This window comes from Ctenocephalides felis, unplaced genomic scaffold (assembly GCF_003426905.1).
Source record: "Ctenocephalides felis isolate EL2017-DRISC unplaced genomic scaffold, ASM342690v1 CF-g0.4_SCAFFOLD_03571, whole genome shotgun sequence".
Lineage (NCBI taxonomy): Eukaryota > Metazoa > Arthropoda > Insecta > Siphonaptera > Pulicidae > Ctenocephalides > Ctenocephalides felis.
This window is the reverse complement of record NW_020539725.1, coordinates 7,236,770-7,253,895: the sequence shown is the minus strand read 5'-3', so window position 1 is coordinate 7,253,895 and position 17,126 is coordinate 7,236,770. Positions and strand designations below refer to the sequence as shown.

At 27.7% G+C, this 17,126-nt stretch overlaps 1 protein-coding gene, 1 long non-coding RNA gene and 1 pseudogene across 2 annotated transcripts in view; all 3 read left to right on the top strand.

Moving 5' to 3' along the window:
* Positions 1 to 598: 598 nt before the first annotated feature.
* Positions 599 to 1,215, top strand: LOC113387003. Its single transcript, XR_003368036.1, has 3 exons — positions 599 to 707; positions 778 to 871; positions 1,168 to 1,215. It is a non-coding gene; the product is annotated as an uncharacterized LOC113387003 (long non-coding RNA).
* Positions 1,216 to 4,588: 3,373 nt separating this feature from the next.
* Positions 4,589 to 9,915, top strand: LOC113385296 (annotated as a pseudogene).
* A 4,267-nt stretch (positions 9,916 to 14,182) lies between these two features.
* The window catches only part of LOC113385528 (inositol hexakisphosphate and diphosphoinositol-pentakisphosphate kinase-like), a 73,758-nt gene continuing 70,814 nt past the window's right edge, over positions 14,183 to 17,126 (top strand). Inside the window, 3 exon segments of the mRNA XM_026623382.1 lie at positions 14,183 to 14,414; positions 15,941 to 16,129; positions 16,330 to 16,470. Coding sequence (XP_026479167.1) covers positions 14,304 to 14,414; positions 15,941 to 16,129; positions 16,330 to 16,470 — 441 coding nt within the window. The 5' untranslated portion in view covers positions 14,183 to 14,303.

The window sequence follows — 17,126 nt, the reverse complement described above, 5'->3', positions numbered from 1 at the left end:
CCTTTAAGGTTTAAGCGTTATCAATAGACGCTATATGTGGAATTATCATAGTTTTTGAGTAATTGAGTAATAATAGTGAAAATTTTATTTGTTTTATATAATTATATGAGCGTGTGTTATAAATAATTAATATTATTTATCAAAATACTCTAAAATTGAGTAATAATAGTGGAAATTTTATGTGTTCTATATAATTATATGTGCGTGTGTGTTATAAATATTGCAGCAACATATTGAAAGGGGGCAGATATCAACGATGGTAATTAAAGCTTTCTGTGTACTGTTATTTGAAATACTATGTTACTAGTACAAATAGAATTTTTAATTTAATGCTGACATTTCTACCCTGCCAGCTTATCCAGCAGCCATGCCTAATTTTGTATCAAATGCTGTGTTTGAAAGAGAATTAACAAAGAAGAAATGCTCTCCACTATGTTTGTTGGAGGAGCTTCAACTTATGGATGAGGCTATTCTTCTGAGCAAAGATATCAAAATACAATTGTTAATCAAAAGTTTATATAAATTTATTTTTATTTGTTAACTTTATCATATACTAAACAAACTTTCTCTTTATATTCTGTATTTAGCCATCAGAGTTCAGCTATGAAAATCCATTTTTGATGATGGTTTGGACAAAGAATTTTGCTAGGGACGAGGAAAGGGCAAAAATAAATTTTGTGATCTAGTGCCTTGCGATGTCATCACAGGTAATTTATATATCTTATACTTATGATGTGTTGTAAATTATGAATTAAACTAATATATAATTAATTCCAGGAATTGCTTTGAAAAATTTGCCGCATGAGACATAGTTTACTGTTTCAGAGGCTGCAAAAAGCTGGCTGCGACGTGCCAATAAATATTATACAAGGTATTTTTGTGAGATGTGTACTATATGTTTTTCCTATTTACAAAAAAATCATGATTATTGACTGGTTAGTTGTATCAATGTTAGTGCAAAATTTGTGCTGTGTACACATTTTTAGATGTAAAAACCAAGTTTAATATTCACTCATAATGACATCAAATTGTGTCGATATATTTGGAATTAGAGATTATTTTATAAATCTCTGTCTATTTGATTGATGTATCGCTCTTAAAGAACTTACTCATATATATATATATATATACATATATATGCATTTATTCATTTGTTTTCTATTTCAGGAGAGAAAATCAACCATGAACTAGGATTGAATGCCGAATTAATTATATTTTTAATATTGTAAAATAAGTTATTTTGAATTAAAGTTGTATATATTAAATTTTGTTATAAAATTATCTCAGAATTTTGTTATTTGTAATAAAAGTTTACTTTGTGAAATTGTATTCTTTTATTTTATTTTTAATCCAAATTTATTTTTCATCTAAAAAGTAAGAAACAATTCCATAATTATATCCTATTCATGTCCGTTTATGTCCGGAATATCCCGCGCGGGATATCCTACAGAACGTCCCAAAGGTGCGACATATTAACATGTTTCGGATAAGATCAGGATAAGCGGGATATCCGTGAGGCTATCGCAGGGACAATGAATGTCCGCGCGTGGATATCCTGTGGACGTTTTCCAGGATGTCTTGTGTTTGTCTTTTTACTTTTCTGAAGGTGGGGTTAATAGTTCTGATTTAAAATCTCTTATTGTTGATGTAGATGAACAATTGCACGTGCATAAAACTTTTTTCTGTTCATAGTAAACACAATGTTGATACTTTTTGATCTTTTATGGCAATTTTGATGATAACGTTTTCATCATGATCATGACACGGTTGAATGTAATGTTTAAAAAAACATTCATATAGAATCTATTCAAAGATTTCGTCAAATGCAGCTTTATTAATGATTGATTAGATAGCAAAATAACTATTAAATGCAGAGTTAATAAAGAAGAATGTCTCGTAAATGAATTTTAATCCTAGGAATTCAGTTTACTCTCAATTTTGATATCAATATATTTATATATATATAAATATTATTTATAATATTATTATATTATGTTGATTCTTTTTTTTTGTTTATGAAGTATTTGTACTTTTTAACAAGTTATTTGTTCTTTTTAACTTTTTAAATTTTTGCATTATTTGTGATTCCTTCTGAATTTGTTATTCCGAACTACACAATCTCTGTTATATATTATTGATCATTAAGTAAATCATTTGATCGTTCCTTGTAAATTTATCATACCATTGTGAATACTTTTAGTTATTTATAAATGTAAAATTATAATACTTATTATTGTGTATATATTGATTATTACATTTATAAAAATTTAATTGTTATGTAAAAATGTTTGTGATATATTTGAAAATATATTTTGTACTTCGTATATTTTTTTTTCATTCATTTCCAATATAAGAAATTATTTAGGTTTTCTTATTTTGAATTACGTATGCGAACCATATCTAGGAATAATACCAGCGGTTGATTTATATACTGAACAAGTGCTGCCTCCTTTAGATCGCTAAAAATATTAAAATGGCGGTAATGTCAAATGGCCTCAGATAGCGATCTAGTTATGTTTACTTATCTATGAACAAGCGCTTAAAAGCAGTGAGCGCTTGAATTTTCGTTGTTCGTAGATGTTCCGTGAAACGCCAGTTTTATTATTGATATGAATGTAAGCTTTAATCATACGGCATTTTCACTGGTTTTTGTGTGATTTTTGTTCGTGTATATTTTGTAAATATACTGTAAATAAATTATTCAATTAATTTCACTCAGTTTTTGTATTTAATATTTATATTTTGAGTCGTTTTCTTTCCTCAGCATTCATATTCGGAGCAAGCTGAACATTCCAGGCTTGAGCTAACTATACTCAATTTTCATACTCTCATCCTCAACATATATGTTGAATGTCTATGTATGATAACAAGTTAATATTTACTTGTGAAGACTGCAATTTCTTCTTTACTGCAGCTTCTGACATCCCAAACGTTTTGCCTACACTTTCCCAAGCATCGTTTTTTTTTAATAATTTTATAAAAGGGTCTTTAGTCTCCCATATTATAGGAAACTTTTCTATTTCATTTATGAATGATAAAATTACGTCATTTGACCATTCCATAATTTATTCAAAATTTTCAAACTGTACACAATAATTAAAAGTAAATATTATTAAATTATTAACATTATTATTAAATTATTAAAAAATTATTACTAAATTATTAAAATTATTAAAACAAAAATGTTCGTTTGCGTTCGTTGAGACGTCCACACTGCACATACGAGTTCAAACATGAACGAACAATTCCCTTTGATGTACCGACAAGTTGCGGAACATTGCTCGCCATGTTTGTTTATGTTCGTTCGTGATCGTCGTGGCGCCACACTATGCTGTTGCCGTTCGTTCTGGTACGTTCTTTTATGTTCGTTCGTGTTCGTTCGTTAGGTGTGGAGCACCTTTCTTGTTTGACATGTTCGTTCGTTAGGTGTGGAGCACCTTTTGCTTTCTTGTTCGACATGTTCGTTTGTGCTCGCTCGTGAGGTAGTACCTTTAAGGTGCATCCACACCTAACGAACGAACACGAACGAACATAAAAAAACGTACCAGAACGAACGGCAACAGCATAGTGTGGACGCCACGACGATCACGAACGAACATAAACAAACATGGCGAACAATGTTCCGCAACTTGTCGGTACATCAAAGGGAATTGTTCGTTCATGTTTGAACTCGTATGTGCAGTGTGGACGTCTCAACGAACGCAAACGAACATTTTTGTTTTAATAATTTTAATAATTTAATAATAATTTTTTTAAATTTAATAATAATTTTTAATTTTAATGTTTGAAAATTTTAATAATATTTACTTTTATTATTGTGTACAGTTTGAAAATTTTGAATAAATTATGGAATGGTCAATGACGTAATTTCATCATTCATAATGAATAGAAAAGTTTCCTATAATATGGGAGACTAAAGACCCTTTTTATAAAATTATTAGAAAAAAAAACGATGCTTGGGAAAGTGTAGGCAAAACGTTTGGGATGTCAGAAGCTGCAGTAAAGAAGAAATTGCAGTCATAGATAAAAGAAGAGTATGATTGCAGTCTTTACAAGTAAATATCAAACTTGTTATCATACATAGACATTCAACATATATGTTGAGGATGAGAGTATGAAAATTGAGTATAGTTAGCTCAAGCCTGGAATGTTCAGCTTGCTCCAAATATGAATGCTGAGAAAAGAAACGACTCAAAATATAAATATTAAACAAAAACTGAGTGAAATTAATTGAATAATTTATTTACAGTATATTTACAAAATATACACGAACAAAAATCACACAAAAACCAGTGAAAATGCCGTATGATTAAAGCTTACATCCATATCAATAATAAACTGACGTTTCACGGAACATCTGCGAACAACGAAAATTCAAGCGCTCACTGCTTTTAAGCGCTTGTTCAAGTTCGTTTGGAATTTTTTGCGTTCGTTTGTGTTCCTGTTCGTTCTTCTTTGTATTTTCTTGTTCGACATGTTCGTTCGTGTTCGTTCGTTAGGTGTAGACGCACCTTTATTTATCTACGCCTTGAGCGCCTTGAGTTTCTATGCAAACACAAGCCAACTGGCACTCTACGATAAAAGCATGCTTCTTCGATTTTTCGTAAAATGTCATATTTGGAAATGTAACTTGATTTATCTGAACCTTGTTTGAACAGAAATACGATTAGCTAACTAAAACTGGTGTTCTAAAATTGAATAGATTTTTCCGTAAACTTGTGGTTTAAAAATCGAAATTAGATGTGAATTTCAGGAAATATAAGAAATTGAAAATATCACATAGTTTTCATTTCTAAAGTACCTGACCAAAAAGTCAAAATGTCTATTAATGGCATTTATGCAGAGGATAGTGAAGGTGTGAATATTAAATTGATGTTTTCTTATACATATATATTAATTATGTTAATATGAACACAATGTAATATTTGCACTAACCTTGCTTAACTGAAAAACACACTGCACTCTAATTTTACACTTTTTACCAATTGTAGTGTATTCTTATTCGCATACTTAATATTAGGTTCATTTATAATAAAAAATCCTTCTATATATAAACTAAAATCATATATTTGTATTTATGTATGTATTTATTTATATTTATATGACTAGTGATGATAAATAATGCACACACTTTATATATGAATAGGTAAATTTATACCAGCCACTCAGCGTCCTGATGGGACATGGCGGAAACCTCGAAGAGTGAAAGATGGATATATTCCGCAAGAAGAAGTACCTTTATATGAAAGCAAAGGTGTGTTGAATACTAATAACAAAATAAAATTTATTTTCTTCCAAAACGAAAAAGACAATACTTTGTCTATGTAAAATTGTTTTTTATTTTGTATGTGCATTACATGTTTTACATTAAATCTTTCTATAAACCATTTATCAATCAATGAATAATGGTTTTATTTTCTGCATTGTTTTTGTGATCTATATATATACTTGTCACAAAAAGTTGGTATATGTTGTTTATTGTATGAAATACATTTTAACTATTCTTTTTTATGATTTAAATTATTTTTATGTCAGTTTATTAATATTGCAAAATATTTCAAGGTAAGCAATTTGCTTCTCGAAAACCGCAGTTACCTGTTGGAATGTCTCCAGAAGTTGCATTGGCTTCTAAAAATAAAAAAGTTGGCCCAAATGCCCATTGCCCAATACCAGGTTTGGTTATATGGAAGATAAGACTAAAAAGAAAAAAAAGAAAAAAGAGGACCCAGTTGATAAATTGGCATCAGATCTAGCACAAACAAAAGTTAATGATACTCCAGCTGCTGACCCTGTTAAAAGGCTGAAAAATCTTAAGAAAAAAATTAGAGAAATAGAATCAATTGAAGCTAGATTATTATCAGGAGAATTAAAAAGTCCTGAAAAAGATCAATTAGACAAAGTTGCTAGGAAACTAGATATATTGTATGAAATAAAAGAAATTGAGAAGAATCTGTAAGTATAAAGATTTAATATATTTTAATAGTAAGTATACTTTATTTTTAAATTTTACAAATCATTGTTTGTGAATATTTGGCTTATATATTGTAAGCTTTTTAATAAGTAAGAATGTTAATTTTGGTAAAAAAAAGATGATGTTTGTGTATTAGAATATTTGAGAAACATTATAGATGTTTAAACGATATAAGAGATAATGCAATGATGCATTTTGTAATTAAAAATTTAATGACAAAGATTTATTGTGACTGTTAAGTAATTAAGTGATAATTAAACACAGATTTTTATGTTAGAATGTAAGATTTTAAATAAGCTCTGGTAAGTCATCCCACTGAACTTATTGATAAGCATAGATATACTAGTAAGCAGAGCTTAGATTAAGATATAAATAATAATAATAATAATAATTTTATCCGTAGATACAACTTTTTCGTTTTAATGCGTTCAAGAATTGTAGCAGAGTTGTTAATGTTATTCTTTAAGTACAACATGTATATGAACAATTTTCATGTCAAATTATTATTCAAACACTTTATATAGTAGAAGTTTATAATTGAGTTTTATCATTTTCACTAAATATAATTAATAATGGAAACAGCCTCTTGTTCTATGTTCAATAAGTCAACATCTTTCAATGAAAAAAAAATTTTTTAGCGAACATAGACATTTCGCGTATTTACCGAAATCAGCTTTGACCTATTGGGAATCTCATATGAAAAGCTAGCAACCGATAAGGGTTAATACTGAGGGTATTCTGGTCTAGATGTGTGCAAGAGGATTTTTTTAAATTTAAATTATTTTTGTAGCTATTGCAGTTTGAACACGATAACCTCCTCTGTTTTTTATACCGCCGCGAAACTTTAACTTCGGGTTTTTCTCAAAACTATCTTTTTCTATATGATACTCACAATTTCCTTAGTAGGCTGATTTACTTTAATTTTCACAGAGTCTTTTTTTATACTTCTATTCAGTATGAACTAGGCTCATATCTAAATTCCTGTTTTTATTATTTTTAAAAAATTCGATAATATCAAAAAACATGTAATTTTTTTATAGATACCAACTATTTTGTAAAAAAAAAATTAATTGAAAATCATGGGGATGGTTGGCTGCCAATTTTTTGAAACCCCTCCCTTCATCTTCTTTTATAATTAAAACTTTGACTATTTTTAATTTTATTTATTTAGGGGAAGTCTGTTTTATAAAAAAAAATCGTTTCGCTAATTTTATATGTTCTCGACAGCCACTATGAATTGAATGAGACCAAATTTGGAAAAAGTGTGTGTGTGTACCTTAAATCGACGTTTTCTCTCTATGAGGACTATTGTTTGTCAGTATTGCACGACGGTAGGCCAAGCCGTTTCTTTGTAAATCGCAGAAAAGTGAAAAAAATTTTGTTCACATTTTAGTCCGCAATTCTGAATCGATTTTAACAATTCAAAATCCATTCGAAAGATGGTTGGGAAACGACTTGATTAGTTTTTGGTAAAGATTCCCTGGCACAAATTTCTTGTAATTAAATGTTGAAAGAAAAACCGATTTTTATGAAACTTTTTTTAACGATAGATATCATGGTCTTATAGAACATACCGACATATACGGCCGTATGAGAAGTAGCTTAAATTTTAAAATTCATACAAGTTTGAAAAAATAAAGTCAAAATTTATGTCAAAAGTCACTTTTGTGATGTGATAACTCAATCAAATCAATTAGAAATGCCTTGGTATTAGCAAAAAAGTAAATGAACAGTCTACAAAAGTTCTCTAGTTTTGTAAAATATGTTACTATTCTTTTATATCATTAAATAATATCTGACAGTATTAGAAACCTCTCGTCCAAATTTAAGCTCATATTACCGAATCGATTTTAAAAAATCAAAAACTGTTCAGAAGATATTAGTTGGGAATGATACTGATTAGTTTTAGGTAAAAATCTACCGTGCCTTTTTCTTATAATTCGTTGTTGAAAAAAAAAATTGAGCCGATTTTAATGAAACTTTTTTTGATGATATATATTATGGTCTTATACAACTGATTGAAATATTACGGCCTTACGACAAGTAGTTTTTTTAAAAAATCAAAGTTTGAGAAAATGAGTGTTTTTTTTTGACGTTTGTTAAAATTAAAATTAGACGATTTACTTCGTATAACGATAGAGTACTTGGTCTTAATGAACAATCTAAACCATTAAAGTCCTACGGAAACTGATTCAAATATAAAAATTATTGATTTTTGAACATTTGCTTTTAGAAAATACTCCAAGTTAACGTGTTCGTTCGCTTTCAATTATATGTAATAAATCCACTTGGAATACTTTTAATCACCCATAAATTAATTTATTTTTATTGATTAGGTCATTAATTACACACATATCGGGAAGTTCATGTAACTTGCCTCAAGGCAGTATACCAATACCAACTAGTTATAAACTTAGTTTAGATACAAATTAATTGGATTTTATCCTCTGAAATATGTTTCTGAAAATGATAAAATTCAACACAGTAATATAGTTCATAAGAAATATTGCAAAAGGCCTCTTCAACTCTTCTCTATTTTCTGTAATATGAACAGAATATTGCTTATTTGATACAATTATCTTTATTATCAAATATTATGGCTGTTAATATGCCAAAATGTTATTGCAAAGTTTTTTAACTGAACTTTAAGCATTTAATAATCGGTTTTCTTAGTCATATAAAGATGTCCGTCTGTTTATAAGCATTTATTTCTTCTATATATTTCCAACCCGGATAGAGAATAAATAACAAGTAATATCATTAAATATATTATTGTTATGTACATGTTGAAAACGGAATTCAATTTGATGCACCAAATAATTCGATTTATTTAATAAACCCATACTCTTCTTTTATCTATGAGACAGTCTGTAAAATTTAGTTGGTAAAATGTTATATTAATTTTTATTGCGTAATCGGTTCATAATCGAAACCCAATTAATAATTATTTCTAGCAAAATACTTCAACTAGCTGGAAATGTATGAATATTGTGCATTGAATGTATATATGCAACAAAGAGAAACTAATTCACTGCCATTGTTCTATACTGAATACAATTTTAGATGTATAATTAATTATACAAATTAATTTAGCTGCAACTTAGATCTGCATTATATTTCAATTATATTAGAAAAACATACAACTTCTTTTATATCCAGATGTTGCAAATACTGAACCCTTTTCTATGTGTAATTATAGTTTACGTATATTATTACATTTTAAACAATAATATTCATAATAATAGTTATTTATGATATAAATATAATTGACAGTTTAATTTGTTCATCGCATGTTATCAACAATCTTTTAGTAGATTTTGGGAATACATTTAATGTAAAGTTTCATACGCCAAACTTTACACAACAGCACTCGTGCAACGTTTGGCTTACTGATTATTTTCACTGTGTACTTATCATATGAGGAGTAGGTAACCAGAGTAGATCGTCCCAAATACACCTGAACGCTATCAAACTGTTTCGAAAAATTTGCTATTTTTTCAAGTTTTTATATTATCTCCAATAACTACTACTTACCATTCATCTTTATATTTTTATATGATTTTTCGATTATATAAATAAAATCAAAGCCCCATAGTACACTCTGGGTTTTGGCAATATTATTTAGTGAAAAACTTATCATATTCTCGTCGTATCTCAGTTTTCCCCAATATATGGGTAGACATTCCCATGGTTGCTAACTTCTCACATGAAAGCATAATATGAAATATGCATATTAAATATTGCTACGATTTTTGAACTGATATTATATGACAGATGCATCTTATTACTTTAGTAACTTTACTTTCAGGTATTGGCCGAGTTAGCACTGATTGTATATATTCAAGTAATTTAATATTTGTCAAAAACTGCAATGTACAAATTTCATAATTTTGTTTTGCTTAAGACCAACTCTTATATGTTTGTATAAATGTAATCGATATCCATAAATAAAGTATGTCTACTTATATTATTTTACATTAAAATGAAATTAAAAATTTATTCGTTAGTGTTTTAATATAGATGTTGCATATTGCAATTGCAAATGAATAATGTTTATTGATTGACTTCCTATAGGGTAATTTATCTATGGTTATGGTAATGGGCCGAAAATCTAAAATGAAAATTTTTGCATGTTTTGAAGGTTTCTGAATATTTTGGCATACCTTTTAATTAGAATTATTTTTTGTATGCCCGCATTTTTTCGTTTCGGGCGCACGGATCAACCCGATCAACCGATTTGATTGACTGGTTCAAAAAATATTCGATTCCTATTGATAGGGAGATTTGCTGATTAGTTTTTGGCAAGGCAGGTCCAGCCGTTACGGAGATGCGGAGCAAAGAATGCAGAAAATGCAAATCGAGATTTTGAGAGAACGAAGCATCCGATTTGAATGATTCCAAAAATTCCCTGCTTGTGTTGACCACAAAACAATAAACCCCATTTAGTTTGTCTATATTTTGTCTGAAAGTTTTATACACTTTCTACAGAAAACATAAACATATCCAATCCAAGTCTTTTTTGGTATTTCAACTTATTGATTACGTTTTAAGCTTTTTAGATTCTTTTTGGATTCGGGATTTTGTGTATAGTTGTAAATAATACTACTGAGCTTATACAAATTTTTCAAATTTCTGCGAGGAGATATAGAAAATGAATTAAGTATTTCTTCTTTGACCTACTTTTTGAAAAGTTTCAAGTAATCAAGTAAGTTCTATGTGTGTGACTATTTCAAAAAAATTTTTTTTTGTATATCGAAAATAATTCAGATTTTAATTTTAATTATTGCTAAAGTTCTAAAGCTCACTTATATACTTTAAATGAATAATTTTATCTTTGCAATTTAGTTTATATAATTCTTATAAATATTTGTCATTTATATTGTTTAGACAATGTTATAGCAGTATTAATAATAATTTATTTGAAAACATTTAATATTCCTCGAACATTTCGTTACGGTACGGCAAGTTCCAGCAACTCATTCGAAAAGGTTGGAAACCACTGAATGAGTATTCTCTGGGGTCAATGTCACTTTGACAGATCGAGGCGTTAATTCGTTTCACATTTTTTAAATGTTGGTACACAGGTTGTATATTTTGTGATTGTCAAACATGGGGAGTTATCTCCGAACAAATGCTCGTTACACTGTTTTGGCGAGGATTAATATTTTTAGCGAAAAAAAGATGTCGCTACTTGTTTCAATCTCATTAATCGAAAAGAAAATAGATGGCTGAGCGGAAATTAATCGCCATTTTACCTTCTTATATAGTGAAGCCGGTGAAGCCGTAGTGAAGCATTTATTTACGTTGTGAAGTATTTTGTTTATAATTAATTGTGTTCAAGGAATTATTATCAAATTAATATGGCAAAGTGCAGTGAACCAAATTGTGGTAACTCCAGAAATAATATAAAGTTGCATGTCTTTCCGGCATCTAATGATCAGGTATGTATATAATGATGTATTGTGTTTATATAATAAATTTGTATAATAAAAATATAATGAAAATGTTTTAGATGTTTTCAATTTGGGTGCAGAGGACGAATAATCCTTTAATGGACGATTTAACTCCATTATATTGTGGCAAACGTTGTTATGTCTGTGATGCGCACTTTACAAATGTTTGTAAAGTTGAAAATTTGCCAAAAAGTTCGAAGACAAATTTGAAAATTAATGCCCTACCGATTTGTTGGGAATCCTTACCTAGAAGAGAATTGTCTCCTGGATAAACATAGATTCCGTAAGAATAATAATAAAATTTATATATGTATTGATAGTTAGATTTTAAAAAACTTATATTATTTTAGAACTTGGTGTGTCGATTCACAAATGTAATGTGAAAGCATAGACATACCGATTGTCAAAGAATATTAATCCCATCTCAGGTAGATAAATACAAGTTGTTTAGACATTAATTTTACATGATATTGTTGCTCACTTAACTCAGGTACTCTACCTTTTTTTTAATAATTTATACATTAATATGCTTCCTTTGTTAGCTTCTTTGAGCATTATGGAACTTACTTATGGAACACATACTTTTTGCAGAAAATTACTGACAAATTAATGTTACATTTTCAGTTAGGAGATGGAGATCTAAAAACCTCAGAAAAGATTTTTGCAGTACCCCAAAGATTGTCAAGTGCGGGTTAAAAGAGCCACCTATTCTGACACCAGTTTCCCGCAAAGGTATTTTTTATAATAATTACAGCAATAATAATTAATTTATCAATTGTGATATTACAACATGTTATTATATTTAATAGATGTCCTAGGAGGTAACTGCAAATTGCTTCAGTATTCACTGATTAAACGTAGAAGTGCTTTAACTTTTCGTTGCTTTACACCAGGAGGTGTAAAATGTATGATACATCCAAAATTTTGTTCTGGGAGATAAGAAGAATTAACAAACAATGTAATAATTTAAGGGATAAATTGCAACAAAGTATACAATGTTCTGAAAAGTTTTCAAATATTCCGGAAACACTAAATGTAAGGGCAAGAAATTTTATATTGTCTCAATTAAGAGAGCATACTAAAAGACCGAAAGGAAGAAAATTCACAGACGAGGACAAAATTCTTGCTTTAAGTTTGTATAAAAAGTCTCCAAAGGCTTACTACTTTTGGAGACAAATATTTATTTTGCCATCTCCTCAAACATTGAGAAAGTTGCTTTCAGAGATACCTTTGTATAGCGGTATAAATGAGTGTCTTTTTAATTAAGTTCAGCTATTTCTCATAAAAAGTATGAGAGTAGCAAATACTGTGTTTTGATGTTTGATGAAATATCACTATCTTCAGAATTGTCATATGATCGTAAAAAGGATCACATTGTTGGTTTTGTAGAGTTAGCAAATGGCAGAAAATGTTTATTTCCGGATCATGCACTTGTTTTCATGATTAAAGGAGTGAAGAATCGTTGGAAGCAACCAGTTGCTTTTACTTTTCTGAAGGTGGGGTTAATAGTTCTGATTTAAAATCTCTTATTGTTGATGTAGATGAACAATTGCACGTGCATAAAACTTTTTTCTGTTCATAGTAAACACAACTTTTTGATCTTTTATGGCAATTTTGATGATAACGTTTTCATCATGATCATGACACGGTTGAATGTAATGTTTAAAAAAACATTCATATAGAATCTATTCAAAGATTTCGTCAAATGCAGCTTTATTAATGATTGATTAGATAGCAAAATAACTATTAAATGCAGAGTTAATAAAGAAGAATGTCTCGTAAATGAATTTTAATCCTAGGAATTCAGTTTACTCTCAATTTTGATATCAATATATTTATATATATATAAATATTATTTATAATATTATTATATTATGTTCTTATGATTTTTTGTTTATGAAGTATTTGTACTTTTTAACAAGTTATTTGTTCTTTTTAACTTTTTAAATTTTTGCATTATTTGTGATTCCTTCTGAATTTGTTATTCCGAACTACACAATCTCTGTTATATATTATTGATCATTAAGTAAATCATATTGATCGTTCCTTGTAAATTTATCATACCATTGTGAATACTTTTTTAGTTATTTATAAATGTAAAATTATAATACTTATTATTGTGTATATATTGATTATTACATTTATAAAAATTTAATTGTTATGTAAAAATGTTTGTGATATATTTGAAAATATATTTTGTACTTCGTATATTTTTTTTCTCATTTCCAATATAAGAAATTATTTAGGTTTTCTTATTTTGAATTACGTATGCGAACCATATCTAGGAATAATACCAGCGGTTGATTTATATACTGAACAAGTGCTGCCTCCTTTAGATCGCTAAAAATATTAAAATGGCGGTAATGTCAAATGGCCTCAGATAGCGATCTAGTTATGTTTACTTATCTATGATTGTCAAATTAGCAGCTTTAGCTCCATGTGAATAATAATAATATTTAGTCATTAAAGGAGTAATAAACTAAATAGAAGATTTTGCATATGTCTGGATTCGAAACTGAAAGAAATTTCGAGTGTCTCAAAATTTGTATTTTATTTTGTCAACATTTCTTATGCAACATTTCTTATGCAGTTCAATGACAGTTGTGCATTGTCAATTACATCGGTCCGATCAATTTTGTTAATATTGGTCAACATGAAGTTAAATTATAATTATATTATAATATAATATTTTTATAGATGTACAATGAATTATTTATAATTGTCCATTATGGCATTATCGGGGTATAATAAAATATATATGAATAATTCATAGTGTTCAAGAAAACTATAGTGATATGTTACTTTTAAAGAATAATATATTTAAACATTTTAATATGTTTATTTTAAAAAGAGTGTTTATATAAAAAAATAACTTAAATATGTCTTATACTGAACTTGAAAGTGGTTATCAAGGTCTAAGGGAATCAAACAGACCGGCACAATTTTTTGTTGGTGAAGATGGAAATTTTGTGTCAATTGATAACAGCAAGGTAAATCTTTATAGATGATATAATATAACAAATAGTTGATCGTTTGGGCGGTTTTGTCAGTAATATTTCTAAGAAATATTCTGTAAACTAACATAGCCACTTAATTATTTGACAATCTATAAGTTTTATTTATGAACTCAAATTATTTAATTTGTTTTTTTTTTATCCTTATCTTGACAATTACCACGTTTAATTGGCATGTGGGCACATCATAATAATCACATTTATAAGAATAAAAATAAAGGTGGAGCTCAGCTCGTCATAAATTACATTTTAATAGTTACACGAATAAGAATTCGCTGATAATGAACACAGTATTGAACTAAATTTACTTCCAGGGATGAAATGTAATATTAGGTCAGAAGAGTTTATTATTTATATGTCGGCTACATGAATAATGTGATATCTTTGAGATACATAATAAGTATCTTATAATAAGTATCTTCCATGTTTATTAGACTCATCATGATGAGACTTTTGAAATACGAATAAATTATGTATGAGAATTTAAAATATTAGCATCTAAATAAGGAATCTGATTCAAAGCATGTTAGAATTAGATGTTGGTTCATATCGTTATTACATCCATAGAAGGAGCCGTATGCCAATTATATCTTGAAATTACCCTTCATTCTTCAAAAAGAGGATCATATGTGGATTAAAAGACACAATCTTCAATTTTACCATTGAGAGTAACACAACAGTAAAGTAAATTCAAATAAATTATTCGGATAATTGTACTTATTGTATAGTTTGCTATGTAAACTAAAACAAAAACAAAAAATCTGAACTATGTGATACCAATAAGACACATTATTTATAAATTTTAAGATTTTCTATATTAAATTAATACTTCTATTCTTTCATATTTAATTTTAATGTTTCTCATTGCTATCTTACTAACTTGTATCCAATAATCAACAGATATAGAGTACAGAAAGCTTTGTGCATAAAATCAACTTGCTGTTAACCATATTTTTAATTTTAATTTGTTCTGATAAATATTTAATTTGCACTGAACAATCATTGTTTTTGTTTAGGTAAATTGTCTATTATATCATATTTTAAATCAATAAATTTCTATTCTATTCTATTCTATTCATATTTCTCTGAGATACTATTGTTTTATAATCTCACAAACAATCAGTAAAACAAATATATATCTCAACAAACACTCACTAGTTAAGCATATTATATCAAGTCTTCAAACAAACAGTGTCTATTATTCTTGCTCCACATATTAATTTGGAAAATAAATGTTTTAATAAAGTATAAGAGCAATTAAGACTTATTCATAGATATTTGCAAAATCAAAAGTCAAGTTTGATAGGAACGTTACAAATATGGTTCATATATAATAATTTGATTTTATCTTAGAATAACTAGGCTTAGTTTATGTGTAGTGTTTTGTATAAAATCTAATACAGTGACTCAACATAATACTGTGAAATCATTGTCTTAATTTTATTCTTATTGTTAAATAAGTCTTATATGTTATATTAAAATTTTTCATTTTATCTTTTTAGGCCACTGAATCTGATTTATGCTCAGATTCAGATGCAGAAGGTTCCATGGCAGAAGGCAAGCAAGTTGTTGTTGGAGTATGTGCCATGGCAAAGAAATCACAATCAAAACCCATGAAAGAAATTCTAACACGATTAGAGGAATTTGAGTTTCTTAAAATCATTGTTTTTCCTGAAGAAGTAATTTTAAAGGTATATAACTACTATACCTTATATATTTAAATTGAAAAAATTGGGTCTGTAAAATGTAATTTTAATTTGTTTTATATATTTGTTATTTGCAATTCACATAATTCACAGATTAAATATAATTATGAAAAATAATGTATGTCCGCTATAAATATATAGATATATTCATATAATTGTAGGTATATATCATTAATTTATTTTAGACTCCTGTTGAAGACTGGCCAGTTTGTGATTGTTTAATATCATTTCATTCCAATGGATTTCCTTTAGATAAAGCTATTCAATACGCCACCCTCCGAAATCCATATGTAATCAATAATCTTCATATGCAATATGATATTCAGGTAGGAGAGTTCTTTTTAAATACATATAATGATGGTTAAAAATATTACATAAATATCAGAATCAAGTTTTTCAATTTTAGTTTTTTGTGCACTTGAAAATTTTATCATACTTTATTTGATTTCGAAGTTATTTATTCAATATCAAACATATATTGGCTAGTTTAAAATTGAAGTATCATGAGGTTCATATATGTATATATATATATTTTATATTTATTTATTTATTTATTTATTTATTATATATATTAAATTATGATTTATATTAATAAATTCATACAAACTTATAGAATTTTATTTAATGAAAACTAAAAATTATTTTTAAAAAACGAAACAAAGTTAATAATGAGTTTTAATTTAATCATGAGAATAAGCACTAAAACTAAAATTGAATTATGTACATTGGCTCAACTATTGTTCTAAGAATTTGTTTTATCTTCTTTGTTTACCCAAATCATTTCAAATTGATATCACATATTTAAATATGTTATTATATTGGTTTAGTGTTGATAAGTTTCTTATAGGTGCATATTTAGATTAAATGTAAATATTTAATGTTCTTATACATAATATTATTAATTCTAAGATATGGTTGAATATAATATTTATGATACTAAAAATAATTTTAAGTACTATTCTTTCATGTAATAAAAAAGATT